Source organism: Alnus glutinosa, chromosome 8, assembly GCF_958979055.1.
Source record: "Alnus glutinosa chromosome 8, dhAlnGlut1.1, whole genome shotgun sequence".
Lineage (NCBI taxonomy): Eukaryota > Viridiplantae > Streptophyta > Magnoliopsida > Fagales > Betulaceae > Alnus > Alnus glutinosa.
Genome location: NC_084893.1, coordinates 5865835 through 5885009, shown reverse-complemented (window position 1 = coordinate 5885009; position 19175 = coordinate 5865835). Strand labels below are relative to the sequence as shown.

Here is a 19175-nt window from a genome sequence, read left to right as displayed (position 1 = left end):
TGCCCGCCCCTTTTCATTAAAATTGGCTTTTTTTAATAAAAAGCAACTTCTGATGTTTTTTTTTATAAAAAAAGTCTGCTGGGGGCCGGCAAGTTGGCCCCCAACTATCATTTCCCCACAAATTGAATGGTAATTTTAAAAGTCACATCACATTTGAGAGAATATAAGGGAAATATGAGTCTTGCATGTAGTATTATTCAACTAAATTACATGTATATATATATAGGGAAAGAATCAAGTAGATACATAAGGAAGTGGAAAAAATTCTGATATCTTCTAATTTGTATACCCAAATAAGTACCACATTGCGGTGAATCGTCCATGCATCAACCATTTTAAATGATCTTTTAGACTAGATTAGAGATGAACAAAGTTTTCTTTTAAAATGGGTTAATGAAATTTCTTCCGATCCAATTTAAATGAAAACTTTATCCATTAGAAATTGTGTGAGAATGGCTAAGAGTTCTTGTCACCCTATCCGGCTTTAGTGATTTTGCCAACCTCTAGCAACCAATTTCACATATGGAATTTGATTGAGTAGTTTGTGTACCAGAGTTTGATATACGTGTGTGGGCTTAAGGAGTACAATCGACTATAATTGGAGATCCCTCCTCTTATCTTTGTTGGATTTGAATCCCCTGTTATTCTCTGTCCAAAGAGAAATTAGCGAAAGTAATAACAAGAAAATTGTGAAATGAGCTCCCCTATCCAAATAGGGGAGTACTTGCCCGTACAAAGAGCCCCACAAGTGAACCCTCTATTCAGGTAGATGAGCTCATGTCACATACCCTACCCAAAGAGGAGGGATCCTCAATTACAGGGATCCTTGTCCATTCCTGCCTCCCTCCTCTTTCAACTGGAAATTGTAAGAAAAATTGTAAAGGATTTTTATCTCATTTCTTCTCCAAATCATTAATTATCTTAAAAACTTAAATTGATAAAAAATAATAATAATTATTATTATTATTTAGTTAATGTTCTACTGCCAATGTTTGAATGTAAACTGCCTTTTCAATGTACATTGATTCTTTATGTGGCACAAAATTGCAGGCAAAATATTGCAAGTTCAATAGAAGTTGAGCCACAAGCAAAAGCCTTAATCGATACCTCATTCCTCGTCCTCTTCATCGGCATCTCCACCACCAGCCTTCCTAGCAGCTGCCTTATGTTTCAAAATTTTGTTGATAGAAATAGACTGATTCTCAATTATACTCCTAAAGCAATTTTTTTAGGGCAGAAATCAATTATTTAGAGGAGGGGGCAAAACATCAGAGGGCATTGTTGGAAGCACCAGTGATTGTAGTAATTGGTTGCTATTATACCTACACAGGAATCAACCTTTGATACAATTTTCCCAACTCTTCTTCCGAGCAAAAGAAAAACTAATTTGGGATTTTCACAATTGCAGTACATGGGATTAAGCATCAATATGCAGGCAGCTAATCACATACAAGCTAGTTAAAGGAAATCAGCATACAAGATAAAGGAAGAAGAATCCAAGCTATTGCCTAATTTCAAAAATCAAAATGCCGCATTCAGAAATTCTTGTAGATGTCTTTCATTTTGAGGAACAACACTGACATAATCATCTCCCGATTTTCAACCTGAAGCACAAGCTCTACCAATTACAAAATTTGGCTATTCAAAATATAATTAGTGAACTTTCTTATTTTTTTTGATAAGTAGTGAACTTTCTTATTGTTTAAACAATATGTTCCAACAATTTGAATTATAATGATAAATACATCCATTAATTGAATCCTTCACATGTCCAAATACTTTGATCTTTGCCATACTTTATATACGGCTTTCAATCTTCAAACTCTCTAATTGATATTGGAGCCTCAAGCACCCTTCAGGGCTGCATCTTTTTTCGATTTCTGCAATCATCAAAACCAAAGGGATCAAAGCGATCATATTGGTCAATCGCAGTTTGAAGCTTTATGTCTAGAACTAAGTTTTACTTACATTGGAAATATCTATCCACAAATCAAGCTTCTCAAGAGCTTTTCCTGATTCTTGTGTTTCACGAGCCAAAGTTACTCCTTCACTCAAGGTTTTCACATGGCCACTAACCAATAAAGCAGCCGCCGCATTTAATATCTGATCAATTGTTTCGGTGATAATTAGGTTTCTCAATCGTAGGCAATAACTTACGAAGTAACATCTTTAGGAGAGCAAACTGCCAAAGTACTTACCAATGCATCGGCAATGGACCCTTTCTCCCCTGACAATACACGCTTTAGTACTTCCGCATTATATTCCGGACCTCCGCCTCGCAAACTATCAAGAGTGCAGCGAGAAATACCAAACTCCACTATCCAGCAAACATTTATGTGTTTATCAGTAAGTATAAATAAATTGTTCAAAACTACTTATGTGGCAACTAGATGAACAAATTTAAAAATTAGGGACAAGATTCTCACATGGATCAAATGAGAACTTCTCAATCTTTTCTGGAGTGACATCGAGGATTAGCCCAGGTCCTGTATTCAAATTATTTATCTTTGACTATGAGAATTGAGTATATAATTAAAAGCAAAAAGAACCTCTGACTTTGTAATAAGCATACTTTAGCATTAAAAAACAGAAGATTCTTACCAAGGGGGCTCATTTCATCTAAGCCCTCTGAATGAACAACTAATGCTCTTTTTATGCCAAAGCGCTGCAATGCTTTAGCCATTTTCAGGACCTATCCAACAGACAGAATATAATACTCTTCTTAGGCATGCATTTATGAGAAAAAAAATTCCATGAATTGCATGTACTCAACTAGTCATTTGAAAAGTAAACACCAAGCACTCAACAGTATATATTTGTGTATCCTTAATCATTATACATGAGAGAATACACAATGAAATCAAGATTTTATTCATGGTAAATGGTAGTCTTTGTATAGGTGACCACTACTTGGCTTGCAACAACTTGCACAAGATTAACCAAGTTTAGCATTGGAATGCATGCGGAATCAGAAAGGCAGAATTCCTATATATAGTAACTGCTAGTGGAATCTGCACCTCACATCATTTTTTAATGGTTTAAGGAGCAGGAACCGACCAATTCGATTTAGCATTGGCCTTTTTTTGAGAATGTGGAGTTGAGTATGACTATTCTGGGAAAAGGCAAACGGAATAACAATAAATCAGATGAGTGGGCAATCGATAACCCCCCCAATGTTCTTCCCATAACTGTCACTTTCTTTGGTCCAAAAAAAATCTAGTTATTCCGACAGTGCAGAGTATTCTAATAGGCTCAGGCTTAACACCTGACCCAATGCTAAGAATTTGAACTGAAATTGGTTGACACTGGAATACTAAAATCCCAGGGGAGTTTTGTGTTCTTCAAACTAAGCAGAATTATCCTAGGAGCTATACTAGGAATACTATGGAAAGCTCAGTATACATCAATAAGACCATTTACAGTAAATTACAGTAAAATATCCATGTTCCACTCGTATGCAATTTAAATCTTATTAGCAATTGCTCTATTGATTAAGAATCTATTTTGTTATAAGCTTAAACATTTTAACACTATCTTGGCAAAATAGTAAATACTTGGAAATAATCTCATATTCACTATCATTTTTAACATGTCAATAATTTCAAATCTTTTAGCCTTCAGAGGTAGTTAAATAAAAAGTGACAACCATCCGTTGGATCTTAGCAACAATGCATGGTTAATAGATACTATCATGAGAAAAAAAGAAGCGCTCAATCGGCCTTCCGTATTTCAAAGAGTTGGTGTTTAAGCGATCTTAGCTGCATTGGAATTGTTTTGGCACTCGTATTACTTATTAAAGATTAAAGCAATCTTTTTCATAAACCCAAGATTCTAAGGAAACAGTATTCTGCCAAAGCCATGAAGCTTGGATTATTAATCATGCATACAAACACCCACGCTGCCACTAAGAGTTTATTGCTAATGGAACTTGAAGAAACAAAGAACAGGTAGTGAAATAAAATGGTCAAGAAATATGATTTTGGGAGATTATATGATAATTCTACTATTCAACCATTCTTAATACAAAGACTTACCAAGTCTTCCATGTATACACCGACAACAGCAAAGGGTACTCTTGCTGGATTCAACATTGGGCCCAATATGTTGAACACAGTTTTCACTTTCAGCTTTTTCCTCACGGGGCCGACAATCTTCATTGCTGGGTGATATCTTGGAGCCATCATAAATCCAATTCCTCCTTCATTCAAGCACCTCTTCACCTCCTGAGTCAAGAAAAAGAACAAGAAACTAAATTAGTATAGGCATAAATCATTTGTTCAGAATTTTGGTACTCTTTTCATATTCCATAAGTTGAGCCAAACTCAAAACGGTATTGCGTTTCCTTTTTCTTGTTCTCTGCTACATGTATTGTGTTATTAAGGCAACAATATATGAAGAAATGGGCCTTAGCTTAAAATGGTGTCAGGTAGCTTGGGGTTTCAGAGGGTCAATACCACAGGCAGAAATACTAATTACCATTGCACTAATGAATGGAAACTGTCTATCATAAGAAAAAGGTAACATCCTATGATTGCAAAATTATCACAATAACAACTAGCTTAATATCATTTTTTTTCTATGAAGTCTAGTGCAGCTGGCTTCTAATCTCCTTGTAGCATTCAGCATGTGCTTCTCCCCACACAAGAAGCTTCTCTGAAGCCCACACAATCACTCAGACTACCCAGAGTACAATTGGACCATCAATTTTTTTTTTTTTTTGGGGGGGGGGGGGGTGGGTTTAAGGATTGGACCATCAACAGAACTTTGAAAAACCGAATTAACAACGCACTAACCTCAGGCCCCAAATCAATAGCTACTCCCAGAGCCTCTAATACATCGGCACTTCCACATGCAGAAGAACTTGACCTGTTTCCTTGCTGAATGCAGAAGGCTTAACAAATCAGCATTTCATAGAGTTTTACATGCACTAAAGATTCAATCCAGTAAAGATCAGAGCATCAAACATAAATGCGGAATGATGTTAACCTTTGCAACTTTCACACCACAAGCTGCAGCAAGTATTGAAGCCCCTGTGGAAATGTTCACCGTGTTTGCTCCATCACCTCCCGTCCCAACAATGTCAACCACATCAACCAACCCTTCTACCTTCACACTACGCTTGAGCATTGCCCTTGCCAATCCCACAACCTGTTTAATCGTTACAACCCCATAATTACACACTTTTACTAAGTGTCCATTTGTTTCAACATTGAGCATAATTTTGTAATTTTTGGGCAAAAATTGAATCGACTCAAGTTTTTAACCAAGCATTTAGGCCATTCAACATTTGAAAAAAACTCAAAACTTATTAAAGTACTATTCATCAGAAGAATCTTTCAAGTGTACTAAGTAGCTACAATCTATGTCTTACATATCATGATCTTGTGGAGTTTCACTCATAGATGGTTTCATCTTATTAGAACATCATATCTACTATTAGATATTCTATCAAAATGGGGCATACGATTCTTTCAAAATACCAACAAAAACTAATTCCAACAGAGCCCCAAAGAAGAGAAACTCTTACCTCTTCATATGTCTCTCCTTTGGCTCTCAGCAGCACAAGAAAGGCACTTATCAATGCCTCATTGGTATCATTCAGCAAAAAATCCAGCGAAGCTTCGGCCTCAGACTCCGATAAGTCCACCCGATTTATCAGCGACTCGATCAACTGCACACCCACAACAAGAAGAATTCAAAAACCAAACTTCAAAGATAACGAAACAAATAAAACAACCCCAAATCCATACCTTATTGAAAGACGTTACTGGTGGGGTTGAACTCTCAGAAACAGCCACAGGCAAAGCAGCGACCAGAGTGCTCGTAGCTAAATTTCTTCGCTGATTCGTGGGAAGAATCGACGGCGTGAACAAGCAGCTCCGAAGACCAGGCCTGGGACGGCAAGTCAAAGAAGAGAAAGAGATGGGGGATTTGTAAGAGGAGACCGCCATTTACAAAGCAACCTCTGAAACAGACCCAAACTGTTCAATTTTTGTGCTTTCTCGTAAAAATCAAGCAATGGGGGTGTTGAGGCTTATCATTTCAGTGCTGCGCACGGACGCACGAGGGGTGAGAAATTGAGATTTGAGAATCCGCCATTGCTTTCTTTCCATAACTGACCAGTGGCAGTATTCAACAAGTACAATAATTCCAACTCTGACGTGGTGGATCTTCTCACAGGAGTGGTGAGGATGAAGTAAATTATTTTATTTTATTTTATTATATTTAAAAATTCCTAATCTAGCTAAGAAGATTATTACTTCATCACTCATTTCATGAGATGGTTGAAGTAAGGGATGAAGCCATGAATTTTTATTGGAAGGGGGCAAAATGTACTATGATAAAAAGCATGAATAAAATATATATTAAGATTGAAGATTTAATTAATATTCATTCAATATTAACAAAAAATAAAAGAGAAAAAATAATTATTTCTGAATATATTACAATTTTAAACTCAAACACGACACCGATACAAATAGAAACCAAGTGATGGAGGATGAGGAAAGAATAATTTGTTTTCTTTTAGTTTTATTTAGAATACTAGTTTTATTGAAGCTATTAGTATTTACTCTTATGTTTTATTTAATTTTTAAGAGTTGTATTATTTTATAATTCAATAATGGTTGCACCACCGACATTCTGTCGTAGCCGTGCCGATTTAGCTTTTATGTTGCCTTTTCTGCATCAAAAACTCTTTTACATTACTCTTGTAAGCTATTACTTATGCTTAATTGAGTAATGCTACATATTACCCTTGTTCTCATTTTATCTCGTTAAAATTGATGTAGCTCTTAAAATCGCTATTGAATCAAAATACAATAGTGGTTTATCATAAATTCAATGGTGATTTTAAGAGCAACATCAATTTTGAAGGGACACAAGGGTGATATGGGCATAGCCATATCAATTTTAGGGGAACACAAGGGTGATATATAATATTAATTTATAATAAAACCAAAGGCCAAGCCTTTTTTTTTTTTTTTTTTTTGGCAATGGCCAAGCTTATTTATTTTTTGGTCTAAATATATATATTTAACTATTTATATATTATTCTAAATAAAAATTTCAAAAGAGGGGGAACGCCTATGCCCAATACAAGTAATGTTATATATCACATTTATGTCTTCTTTTTGTCCTCTTAAAATTGATGTGGTTTTTAAAATCACCATTGGATCAAAATCCAATAGTGGTCTATCATAAATTTAATGGTGATTTTAAGAGTCACATTAATTTTGGAAGGACACAAGGGTGACATGTAGCATAGTCACATCAATTTTAGGGGGGGACATAATGGTAATATGTAACATTAAGACCAAAAGCCAAGCCTTTTTTTTTTTCAACGGCCAAGCTTATATATTTTGGTCCAAATATATATATATTTAACTATTTATATATTATACTAAATAAAAATTTCAAAAGAAAAAAAGAAAAATGGACAGAAATGGACAGCCTTAAAAAAGGAAAAAAAAAAAATCATTAGAAATAACTATTGGTAGGCCTCGACCAGGCTCTTCTCCAGTTTCCCCTACCGGAGAGAAGCCTCTCCTTTATACACATGGGCATTTTTATAATTTCATATGGTGTGAAATTATAAAAATATTCCCGTGTATAAAGAACCAACTCCTCTCCCGTTGAAAATCAACTAGAATCCTGAAACCTATATCTATTAGGATTTAGGCACTAGAAAAAGGGTGGAATATGAATCTATTGAATGAGGTTAATCTTTTAAGACTCTTAAAAACCTTAAAAAATTATCTTATTTAATTGCATTTAATTTTTTTTTAAAAAAAAAATGGCCATAGATATCTAGATTCCCCCGCTTTGCCAAGAGAATAAAGTTGTGTAAAATTTTTGCTTTTCCCATAGCCCCAAGTAAAAAAATTCCCTTTGGCTACACATAAGGTGACCAAGAGGGACGTTTAAGATCTTTTATGCCTTTAGATTTTATCCAGATTTAAATTAGTTATATTTATCGCTTTTTCATCAAAATGAATGGTTTATATCTTTACAAAAAAAAAAAAAAAAAAAAAAAAAAGAGAAAGAAGCCCCCTCCAACTCCAACTCCAAAGACAAATCTTATTTGTCATCTTAATCTGCTAGATGTTAAAGGAAAAACTATAACTTTGATGTTGAGATAGACCCTGACGTGTCAAATGAGACACACATGACAAATAAAAAGTTGGCAACTTTGACTGTAAAATGATGGAGGGACCAATTTAAAACTTGAGTAAAACTTAAATACCTTATTCTTAAAATTCAAAACACAATGACTAAATTCAAATAAGATGAAAACTTAAAGGTAAAATATGATTTTTCCTTAATTTTTATAAACCAGTTTAATAAATTGTTAAAATATTTTTTGCATGTGAGAAGCACATGTTTTTCTAATAACATTAACAGAAAAGTTCACTTAACCCCCCTAAATTGTCGCTGATTTTGTAATTACACCCCTAAACTTCAAAAACTCTCAATTTAGTATATTTGTCTTTCAATTTTTTTCAATTTCACCTATTCCTTAGGATTTTCTGTTAAATAATGTCAAAATTTTCAAAATAATATTGTTTTATTAATATATATAACACAGGCATAGGTATTTTTGTAAATTCCATTAAATCCCGACAAACGCTTAAATGTTATCAATTTTTGTCTTTTTTTCCACAAAAATAAATAATTAACATACCTCTAATAAAGTAACACATGACCCTCAGCATGTAAGAAGCACGTATTTTTTTAATAACATATGTTTCTCACATGTTTTTTTTAATAACATTAAGAAAAAAAAACACGTGCTTCTCATAATGTTTTATGAACACATGATATCACTTTATTAGACTGATTTATAGTTAAATGCTACAAATTATATTAGTTTATAGCTAATTGTCACAAATCAATTTGTAGCTAATTTTTTTCCGATATGGTCTTGATAATGTACTTAAAATCTTGCACCAAAATACAAGGACTTCCAAATAATCCCTCACCCTGTTAAACTCAAGCTCAAAAATTTAGAACTTAAAAAAAAAAAAAAAAAAAAAAAAAAAAAAAATCTACAAATATGCTTACATCTCTCCCTCTCTCCTCTCTCTCATGTGTGATGTGTGTGTGCAAGACTTGCATATATGTGTAAAAATGACATTAATTACATGAGATGGGAGATGGGAGATGGGAGATACATATATATAAGATGGTGACGTTGGACCTCTACTTCAATTTTGATTGGCTGTCACCCATACTAACATGCCCATAAAAAGTCCTACAAAAGAAAATAATATTCAAATTAGATAGAAAATAGCCCAATTGTGAAGATTGAAACCACAAAACAAAAGGAGAAAATGAACAAGTAGCTTCATGTGCAGCGATCGGATATTATAAATTTTAGGAGAAAGTTTACTTAACCTTAGTTTTAATATTTTTTCAAATTTTAAAAAGTTGCAAGGTAGGAAACTATTCTACCGACTCCTTTCGGTTACCCGTTACATTCAAATTTTTATTTAATTTAGACGGCTACGCATCATGTACGTGAAGGAAAAAAATTCCTTGAACATAGGGGTATTTTTGTTATTTTTCTATCTTCGTTGAAATTTAACAAAAAATTCTCAACGAATGGAGACAACTGAAAGAGCTTGGTAGTAATTCAGGAGGTGATTGTAGTTTTCATAAACTTTACTACAATCTCGTTACAAATTGATGTAAGATATCAAGGGTAGGATATGATATTTATCAAAAATGAAAAATGTATATAATTTTATTATGTAATAAGTCCCATCAAGATTACTTATAATTGATGAAGATTAATGCATCTAAAAAGCTACCTGCTAATGCGTCCACCATAGACCATGTTCTTCTGCTTGATGATGACTTGACTGCACATTATTCCAAAGAGCACTTAGAAAAGAAAATATTGGTTATGATGATGATTAGACTAATAATATTGTTGATTGTGTTTATTAGGTCAAAATATGATTTTGGTCTCTGAATTATGCATCAAATTTCAATTTTATTCATGTATGATTGATCAATTCAATTTAATATTAAAGTTCTAAAATGTTTAATATTACCCTATATGACATAAGCATTATATTATAGGAGCATGTATACAAAAAGCAAGTCTATCACATCAATAATTATTATCCATTATTATTCACATAATAGTACTTATTAGAATATTAATTAAATATATTATTTTTTATTCCCTTAAACTTTTGAATCAAACAATAATTTAACACAGTATCACAACAAATATGTTGAATTCGAACAATGTTTATGTAATTCACATGTTTCTAAAATTTGAAAGACTAAATCAAAATAATCAGTAGTTTTTTTTAAAAAAAAAAAATTAAAATCTAAAACATAGTCCACGGATAAAAGACTCAATTTTGGTGATCCGTATAGAAAAATCTGAGAAGATGTTGAAGACGTCTTAAATGAGCTCGGAAGCTAGTAGATTGGACATACCAGAAGATAGACAAATTTTGTTGTGCACGGGTTAGTCAAAGCTACCACTAAACAAGTCATGGATAGTATTTTTGACGTTGTAATTTTAGAACAACATGCTTTAATTAAATGAAAGATTGAAATATTTTCAAAATAAAAATAAAAATAAAAAATAAATAAAAGGATCTGATTGACCAACCTGAGTCGCAATTTGACGTGGAATTCAAGCTGCCACACATGCACACCTGGCGAATCCCATCCGTACCAAACCCGCACGTGCCACCGGTGGCCTCACAAGAGCTACAGAAATCATCGTTCCCCTGGACCGAGTATTTTACACGTATGCCATAGGCCCATCCACCAGGCCCATCTACCTTCAATGGCGCGAGGCTAAAAGCGCTGGTGTACCCTTCACACTCGAGCTTGGTGAGGTTTATAGCCTTGATCGCCTCGAACGGCACCGCACAGCATTCCGGTGGGTTGGAGCCGTACATGGACCCCGCCGCTCTGTGACCCAACAAGTCCCACGCCGGGCACCTATAGTAGTCCTCGCAGCTCATGCCGGAAACGTTGCGACATGGCAAGTGCTTTCCGGGGAAGCCTTGGAAGAGCGGGGACCGAGCTGAGCAGCCTATTAGCATGAACACGTTGTCGGAGATCGGGTTCATGTAAGGCGAGCGCCAGGGCTCGACGGTGAAGCCGTTGCCTTTGCCGCCTAGAACAATGGTGTCGCAGGTTGACATGTGAGGGTCGTGCAGGGTAAGTGCTTGATAAGCGTAGTCTATTTCTAGGACGCGGTAGGAGCCGGAGGTTATGTGGAACATGAGTACGTCGTTCATGCAAAAGAGGAGGTCTCGGAAGCCCGGGTGGCCGCAGCCATACTGTAGCGCGAATGGGTAGTCTATGGTTAAGTTTCCACAATATGATCGGCATGTGTTCACGTGGAGGCTCCAACTTGGTGGGATTAAGGCGAAGCTTAAGAGGCAGAGGGAGAGGGTGGCCGTGAAGATGTACTGTATAGCCATGGCTGTGATGATCAGTGGAGGTTGGGTAGAAGTGAGAAGAATGATTCTTTGCTTGGATATAGCTAGCTGAGGACATGTTGATTTTGGGGGGGGGGGCTTTATTCACATGTAGTGTTGAGGAATCTGGATGCATTGTTTATGGGTTTTCCTTCTCTCTTTTTTTGAAGGGTACTCGGAGATTTTCTAGCTTTAGTTTGCTTTTTGGCATTGCCAGATTGATGGGTTGCTTTATAATCAAGTATTGTACTATATATCGTGCTTCTCTATGACTTTAATAGTGATATTCCAATTGAAAACGGTCATATTTTAACAGCAAGTATCTATTCAAATTACTTAATTATGCCTTACCCCAATTTGTCATTTGTTATGTAACACTCTTGCCTTAGCTTAGTATGTGAGTTGGTCTAAAGTGTTGGGCTTAGATATGCACGTTAGATAGGTTAGTAAAAATTGAATCAAAGCCTTCTAAATGGGACCATAAGAGCACAGTAATGCGTGTACCGTCACTTGGCAAACAAGGCCTGGTCTTTGGATGTTTGTTAGGTTTGATCCACTCTATGCCTGATTTTGCCTCCTTAATGTGCTCCAATCAACCTAAAATTTTATAAACAGTAAAATGACTCAAAAATGGTCGTTTTGATATATATATATATATATATATGCATCACACGAGGGATTTAGATTTTGTTCGATCATTATTCCATGCATACTAATATTCAAGTTGCAAAGTAACTTTGGCCTTTCAACAACCTTTAAACGCAACCAGAATGATCCCTAATTTTTATGACATATAAAAAAAAATACTCTGTTCTTGACATCCAACCGGATAGATCATCTTCACCCCATTGATAAAAGTTCATCTTCAAAGAAGAGTTGTGGTCATAATTGTGATGATATGTTGCAGTTGGGGTTTGAGGCGGAGATGGTCTGGCATTGCGCTCCTCCTGGATGACATGCATAATAAGCTCCTTCAATTGCTTCAAAAACTCCGAGTCAAACAGTAAATCCAATTAAGTCTCCCCTTTCTGTGGTGGATTGATACCGAAGGCCATTGTGTAATCTGTTAAATCAGAATTTCTTAACACTCACTTTCAGTTGCACGTATAAGGCATACAATTTTTTTTTTTTTTTTTTTTAGTTTTTTCTTGACAGAAATTTCCTACAAATCGGTTTGTAGGAAATTTCATATAACCCACGTATAAAAGTGACATGTGTCTTTTAAACATGTGAAAAACACATGTTTTTTTATTAATGCTATTAAGGGTACGTTTGGGATTGCGATTTCGTAGATAATAAGTGCGATTTTAAACCAAATCGTAGAACATAGATCGTTTGGGAACTGCGTTTTTAAAAATTGCGATTTGAAAACGCAGAAAATCTGATTTTTCAAATCGTAGATAAGATGATACTTTTTTGAAAACGCAGAATTTTAAAGGTAAATTTGCGATTTTAAAACCTAAACTGCGATTTTGTCAAACGCTTAACTGCGTTTTTAAAAATCACTTTTTTCAAATCGCACATTTTAAAATTGTTATTTTAAATCGCACTTTTTAAAATCGCAAACTCAAACGGACCCTAAAAAAACATGTGAGAAGCACATGCTATTAAAACATGTAATTTTTACATGTCAATCTTAGATACGGTTGGTATGAAATTTCCTACAAATGTTTGTAGGAAATTTCAGTCATTTTTCCCCTTACTCTGGATAAGATACACTCAGAATGCAGTAAATTGGAATTAGGGCTAACTAAATCCTGATACCAAACAGCTAAAATTTCCAATACCAAACCAGAATAAGATGATACCTGTACTAGAATAAGATTATCCGCGTTCCGGAATAGAAATACCTACCAAGTTGTGCAACCAAACAGAAGTCTTCTTCAACCAATGAACGCCCACGGACTTAAGCGCACAACCAGATTGCAACGCCCCGCACGGTTGCTTTCCACGGCTACGCCCCGCCACTTCCAGCCTTCATAGCTACAGGAGAGACGACGTTAGCCACTGACTCAGTCCAGCGACACTGCTCCGACGTTGCACCACCGTGCAACCCACCGCTCAGCACTCGCCAGCAGCTCGGGTCCACTGTCTCCCACCCTCAGCCATCACGTCAGCCCACTGCACGTCAGCCCACTGCAGAATCGCGCAGTACCCCGCACAGCTTTACCACGAGCGGTCCACCTCGCCGCCGATCACTACTTCAAACAGGTAACCCACTCGCACGATGGCTCACCACACCATATAGAAAAACACCCAAAAAAGAACTTCTCTGATACCAGATGATAGGAACCTAGGGTTTCTATCGATTGAAAAATGAAAATACAGAAACTAAAGGGATAATAGACCGCTTCGAGGGGATCGAACCTCCGAGGGGTCGGGCCTCCAAATAGCTTCAAGCAAATATAGATTTTCCTTGATTATCAGCCATACGGCATCTACAATTATTTATAGAGGCACGCATAGAGCTTAATATGGAAATAAGCGTAACAAGCAAGAAACGTAGAATGCAAGCATAAGAAAATCAGAGAGATTTGGGGAGAATCCTAACATTCAAGTATTGAAGTCAGAGACCCTAGCTCTGTTGTTTTGCTTGTAAAGTTGTTTCATTTTTGGCTGTTGTGGTGTTCCTAGTGTTCATTTGTAGTTGAAGTTTGGTGGTCTTTGCTAGACTCTTTAGCTCGAAATTTGGTGTCTTCGTATCAATTAGTGACCTCGACGATTCACTATCCTTCATAGCTGGGCATCTACAAGTAATTTGGACTCTCATTGAATGAGGAATTATCCCTTGACAAAATGCTCAAGACTTGCATTTGCACTTTCTTTAATGAAATTTTAGGAGAAAAGAAATTTAAGTATCTATAAAGAATAAATTTGGGTTACTTATCAAAAGAATAAACTTGGGTTAAATGAACAAAGGCTTGAATTAAGCTGTTGTGCTTTTCATATTGCTTAAGGAGGTTTGGAGATTCAATTTTTCTATAATTGTTATTGAGTTGTTTTTTCAATGCTTTCGTTCTGGATTTCATACCATTCTAGTCATAGAGGTTTTCTAAGTCTTTAAACCAGGTAAATTCACCAAAATACTGTTTTCCCTGTCAATGTGTATGGTTAAAATCGATTGCTCTATGTGTGGCATCTCTAGGGGTGTGGGAACTCCGTATTGTCTCTTTTATCTTTCTGGGTTCTTGTATATGTACATATATGCCTTTAGATATGTAAGTAATGCATCTTATGATTACATGACTCTTGTCTAATGTGTAAAGGCTAAACTCATCTTCCCCCTGATCAGAAGAATACTCCCAGGATGGCTGGAAATGTCAATTGGGGCACAGCAACTGTCATTGGAGTGTTCGCAGGCATGTTGTATGGAGGTAGTAAGGAGGCAGCTGCTTCTGTTGTAAGTTTTTACTCAAAATGATACTCACTGTGTATGTTTATAATGCATGAATGTGTTTGATCAATTAAAGAACGTAAAAATTAATCTCCATCCTGCTCAGACATGAATAATTCATAATAATGAAGACAAGAGGTGGAGGAATAGGAGAGCAGATTTTTGCATGTTCATATCGAGATAACTAATTAACCTGCTAATTAGATATTAACATTTTGAACATTAACCTTTTGAGATTTACAATATAAACTAGTCAGCTATGTTTGGCATTGTTGTACCCTCTGCTACAACCAATACTGCATGGTGGCATGCGCTATGCTCGTGGTATTTGGTGGATCGGTTATAAGCAGGATGGGTCAATAGAAAGTGATGGCTTGCATTTAAGTATAATTTATGAAAATGCAAGAGCCCAAACCAAATCCTCTTTTCTCTCAATAAATAGTATAGATGTGCTTTCTTTGTAGCATAGTTTCTTAAAAAGCTGGACGTTTAGCATGTTCTTGCAGCAAGTTTGACAAATGATATGGCAATTTCTTTGAATCTTATCAAAAAAATTTTAAAAAATAAAATAAAATAAAAAATTCTGCGAAGTGATTAACATGTTACTTACTGGATGTATTTTGGAAGACAATCCTCCATGTTCATTCTGTACTCTGCACCATCTTTTTTGCAAGCTGTTCACTTCTGAGTTCCTTTCTTTAATTCCAGCCCTCTTTGACACAACCTCCTAACCAAAAAAACAATAGAGAGTAAAAAAAAAAAAAAAAATCCATGGACTATGGTACTTATTTTAACATTGAGAAATGATCCCTACACTCATTTCTCACAACAACCTTACAACAAGCTGATGTGGCTTGTAATATTTTATTATTTTTTTGTTTTGTTTTCATTTCTTTTTGTAAAAAAATAATAAAATATTACCAGCCACATCAGCTTGTTGTGGGGTCGTTATGAGAAATGAGTGTAGGGATCATTTTTCTTTAACATTTTAATCTTCCTTTATAATTTCTCTACCATTTTTTAATGTTTACTATTGTCAGATAATGGACCTTTATGTTCATCCAAATGATTTTCATTTTCTGGAACATATTGAAATCAAATTTCATGACACTTTTGAGGACTTTGCATTGATTTGGCAGAGCAAGGATGCGGAAGTAATGTTGAAGCTAGGGAGCACGCCAGACAAGCGTGAGCAGCATCGATTAATGAGAGATGCAATGGAGAAGAGGTTCATTCGAGTCACTCGTGGCTCAATAGTTGGCGGAGTGCGCCTTGGAATGTTCACTGCTGCATTCTGCAATCTACAGAATTTGCTTGCAGAGAAACGTGGCGTGCATGACGTTTTCAATGTTGTTGGAGCTGGTTCAGCCACTGCTGCGACATTTGGTCTAATCAGTAAGGAGTCAGAAACTCATGCATCAGACGTGTCAACTCACTGATAATGGAATTTTGGTTTTCAAAATTTTTTGTAGTCACTTCATCGTTCCTCATATAATTTACATTTTTACTATCTATTATTTTGAAGTTTAATGCCATGAATATGCGAAATAGATTGAGGAATTGCAGTCTGCTCTGTGACTAACTTTTCTATCTCTTCCATATTAGTGCCAGGATCACTCCTTTGGCGTGCAAGAAATGTTGCGCTGGGTTCAGTTCTGGGAGCAGTGATTTGTTTCCCTCTAGGTAATAGATTTGTTCCTTAGATGCAATTACTGAACCTTCAATTTGAACCTCTAATATAAAGGTAAATGAAAAATGTTGTGGCTGTTTGGTTATCTGATGAACATTGAATCTGAGTACAATCACTCTACTGTCATTTACATAATATTTAAACACAAGCTGCTAGAGTAGCCCCAATCCTCTACCAGAATTTTTGATATAACCATAAATGTGTTTCTCGTCAAAGGGGTCTCAATTGTTTAAGCTCGACTGTCACTTGAGCAGTCTTAGGAGATTATTTGTCCTGCCATATTAGTGCAAGATTTGATAATTACATTGTCTTATATTGGCAGAATAACTTGAAGCTCTAAATGACAAGGAAAACAAAATTGAAAATTGACAGCTTAAGTACAGTGAAAATTGTAGAACTTACAATTTTTTATTTTTTATTTTTTAATTCATGCTGTGATAGGTTGGCTCCAACTGAAGCTTATAGAGAAAGCAAATGAAGGTAATATGGCTGCTCATCCTGATTCAGTTCAAAGGGGAGGGGTCGGCGCAGCAATAGAGAGGCTTGAAGAAAACTTGAGTAAATAGAACAGCAAAATTTGGAGGTGCCTAAGCACTCCAATTTTTAATGGGAGTTAAGAGGGATTAAAAGAAAGACACGAGGGCTAGCCCCAAAAATAGATTTAATGCTTTTGTTTTGTAACTAATTCTCTTTTTCTGTTGTTCCCTTTTTGATAGTGAGGACTGAGAATAGGCTCTTAAAAGCTTGGTGACATTAAAAAGTGTTTTTCTAAGGTTGATCTTTGAGGTTATTTATGCCTCTTGTTTTGTTGGTGATTGGTGTTAATTATGTCAATCACCAAATGAATAAGCAAATCCAAATTTTCATCTTATTTATTCTTTTGCTCATTATATTTAGAATAATAAAATTATTGTGCAATGTTGTGCAAAGTAACACTCCCCAATGGTTCCAATTAAATGACTTTATGGAGGCAATTTAAATGAGCTCAATCAATTAAATCACTTAGACGATCACTTCTAGCGTTTTTCTGGTGTTTATCTGAAAGGATATGAATATAATAAAAAAATAAAAAAATTATATTTATATCATCAAAAAAGACATAGATTTAATATTTTTATTACATTTATATATTTTCGGATGGACACTAAAATAAAAAAATAAATAAAAAAAACACACTAACATTCCTCCTTATTTTTATCGTTGCCGTGGATCCACTCAAACAGGTGACAGGGCTTGTTTGAAAACCTAAAAAGTAAGGAATTTGGTTGAGGTATTTTTGGGAATATGGTTTTAATTTCGAGCTTTTTGATGTCAGCCATTTATCATAGCATGCCAGCTGCGTTCAATTCGAAGTGCACTAAGAAAACATCTGGCTTAGTCTGATTAGACAAGCATAACGCTTGGGTGTGAAGGTAGCTGAGAAGAGGTTTTTTTTTTTTTCTAAAAATAAATAAATAAATATATATATATATATATATATGTGTGTGTGTGTGTGTGTGTGTGTGTGAAATGATAAATATACAACCCCATCACAACTTTGGCACAATCCCCACTCACAATGAGGTGGAGCCCACGTGTATAGGCCCCACCTCATTGTGAGTGGGTTGTGCCAAAATTGTACAAAGGGGTTGTACCCCAATCATCCTCTTATATATATATGAGAAATGATTCTTACACTCATTTCTCACAACAGCCCCACAACAAGCTGACGTGGCTGGTAGTATTTTATTATTTTTTTACAAAAAGAAAACAAAACAAAACAAAAAAAGTAATAAAATATTACCAGCTACTTCAGTTTGTTGTAGGGCTGTTGTGAGAAATGAGTGTAGAGATCATTTCTCATATATATATATATATATATATATATATATATATATAACGCACGATTCCGTCCGTTTTGATGATCTGAGTTGGCAAAGGTTTTCTTTCTTTTTTTTCTTTTTCGCCAGCAAATGATAGTTTAAGCACGTTGAAAATGACATATAGCAATATAAAGTCTAAAGATAATGATTTATGCTTTGTGCTGCTTACCAAATATTGGTTTAAGGCTCCTGTATTTATAGAGAAGAAGTTACAAAGAACTAGGAGATTACAACGTGATAAGAGAAGAGACTAAGAGTTCTAATCTAACTGTTACACTTGTGAAGTAAGTCTGAACTATGAGTTATCTAGTATTTGAATTTGAACAACTAATCTTATATTTAGACTTATCATTATCTTGATAGCTAGATATGTCTTTAACACGCCCCTGCAATCTCAACGGTATAGGAAGGACGTTGAGATTGGACCGAAGAAAAGCAAACTAGGCGAATGATAGTGGTTTGGTGAAGATGTCCGCAAGTTGGTCTTTGCTAGAGATGAACTGAATCCGTAGGATCTTTTTAGCAACTATATCCCGAACAAAATGAAAGTCTATTTCGACATGCTTGGTGCGAGCATGGAAAGCCGGATTGGAGGTTAAGTATGTTGCTACAATATTGTCACACCATATTGTTGGTGATTGTGTGAGTTTCAGTCCAAGTTCGGAGCAGAGAGATAGGATCCAGGAGAGTTCAGCTGCAGTGTTGGCAAGGGATTTGTATTCGGCCTCTGTGCTTGACCTTGCCACTGTGTGCTGGTTTCCACAACTCCATGA

General features: G+C 35.5%; 3 protein-coding genes across 4 annotated transcripts; 1 reads left to right on the top strand and 2 right to left on the bottom strand.

Annotated features, from left to right (window-relative positions):
- Positions 1–1512: 1512 nt before the first annotated feature.
- On the bottom strand, positions 1513–6177 carry LOC133875343 (anthranilate phosphoribosyltransferase, chloroplastic-like). The gene is made up of 10 exons (XM_062313449.1): positions 5751–6177; positions 5528–5671; positions 4987–5148; positions 4794–4877; positions 4035–4223; positions 2602–2692; positions 2427–2486; positions 2199–2317; positions 1969–2103; positions 1513–1880 (listed from the first exon to the last, which is right to left on the bottom strand). The coding sequence occupies exons 1-10, from the start codon at positions 5949–5951 to the stop codon at positions 1845–1847; spliced, it is 1221 nt and encodes a 406-aa protein (XP_062169433.1). The 5' UTR covers positions 5952–6177; the 3' UTR covers positions 1513–1844.
- Positions 6178–8887: 2710 nt separating this feature from the next.
- LOC133875928 (uncharacterized) lies at positions 8888–11604 on the bottom strand. Its single transcript, XM_062314203.1, has 3 exons — positions 10634–11604; positions 9813–9863; positions 8888–9253 (listed from the first exon to the last, which is right to left on the bottom strand). The coding sequence occupies exons 1-3, from the start codon at positions 11457–11459 to the stop codon at positions 9207–9209; spliced, it is 924 nt and encodes a 307-aa protein (XP_062170187.1). The 5' UTR covers positions 11460–11604; the 3' UTR covers positions 8888–9206.
- A 1761-nt stretch (positions 11605–13365) lies between these two features.
- Positions 13366–17338, top strand: LOC133875454 (uncharacterized). 2 transcript variants are annotated; one of them, XM_062313600.1, is made up of 5 exons: positions 13366–13667; positions 14723–14856; positions 15990–16245; positions 16456–16533; positions 16982–17338. In XM_062313600.1, the coding sequence occupies exons 2-5, from the start codon at positions 14764–14766 to the stop codon at positions 17104–17106; spliced, it is 552 nt and encodes a 183-aa protein (XP_062169584.1). In that variant the 5' UTR covers positions 13366–13667; positions 14723–14763; the 3' UTR covers positions 17107–17338. The 2 variants fall into 2 exon arrangements, with proteins under 2 accessions (XP_062169584.1, XP_062169582.1); XM_062313598.1 differs by having other exon boundaries at positions 13368–13667; positions 14749–14856.
- The last annotated feature ends 1837 nt before the right edge of the window (positions 17339–19175 follow it).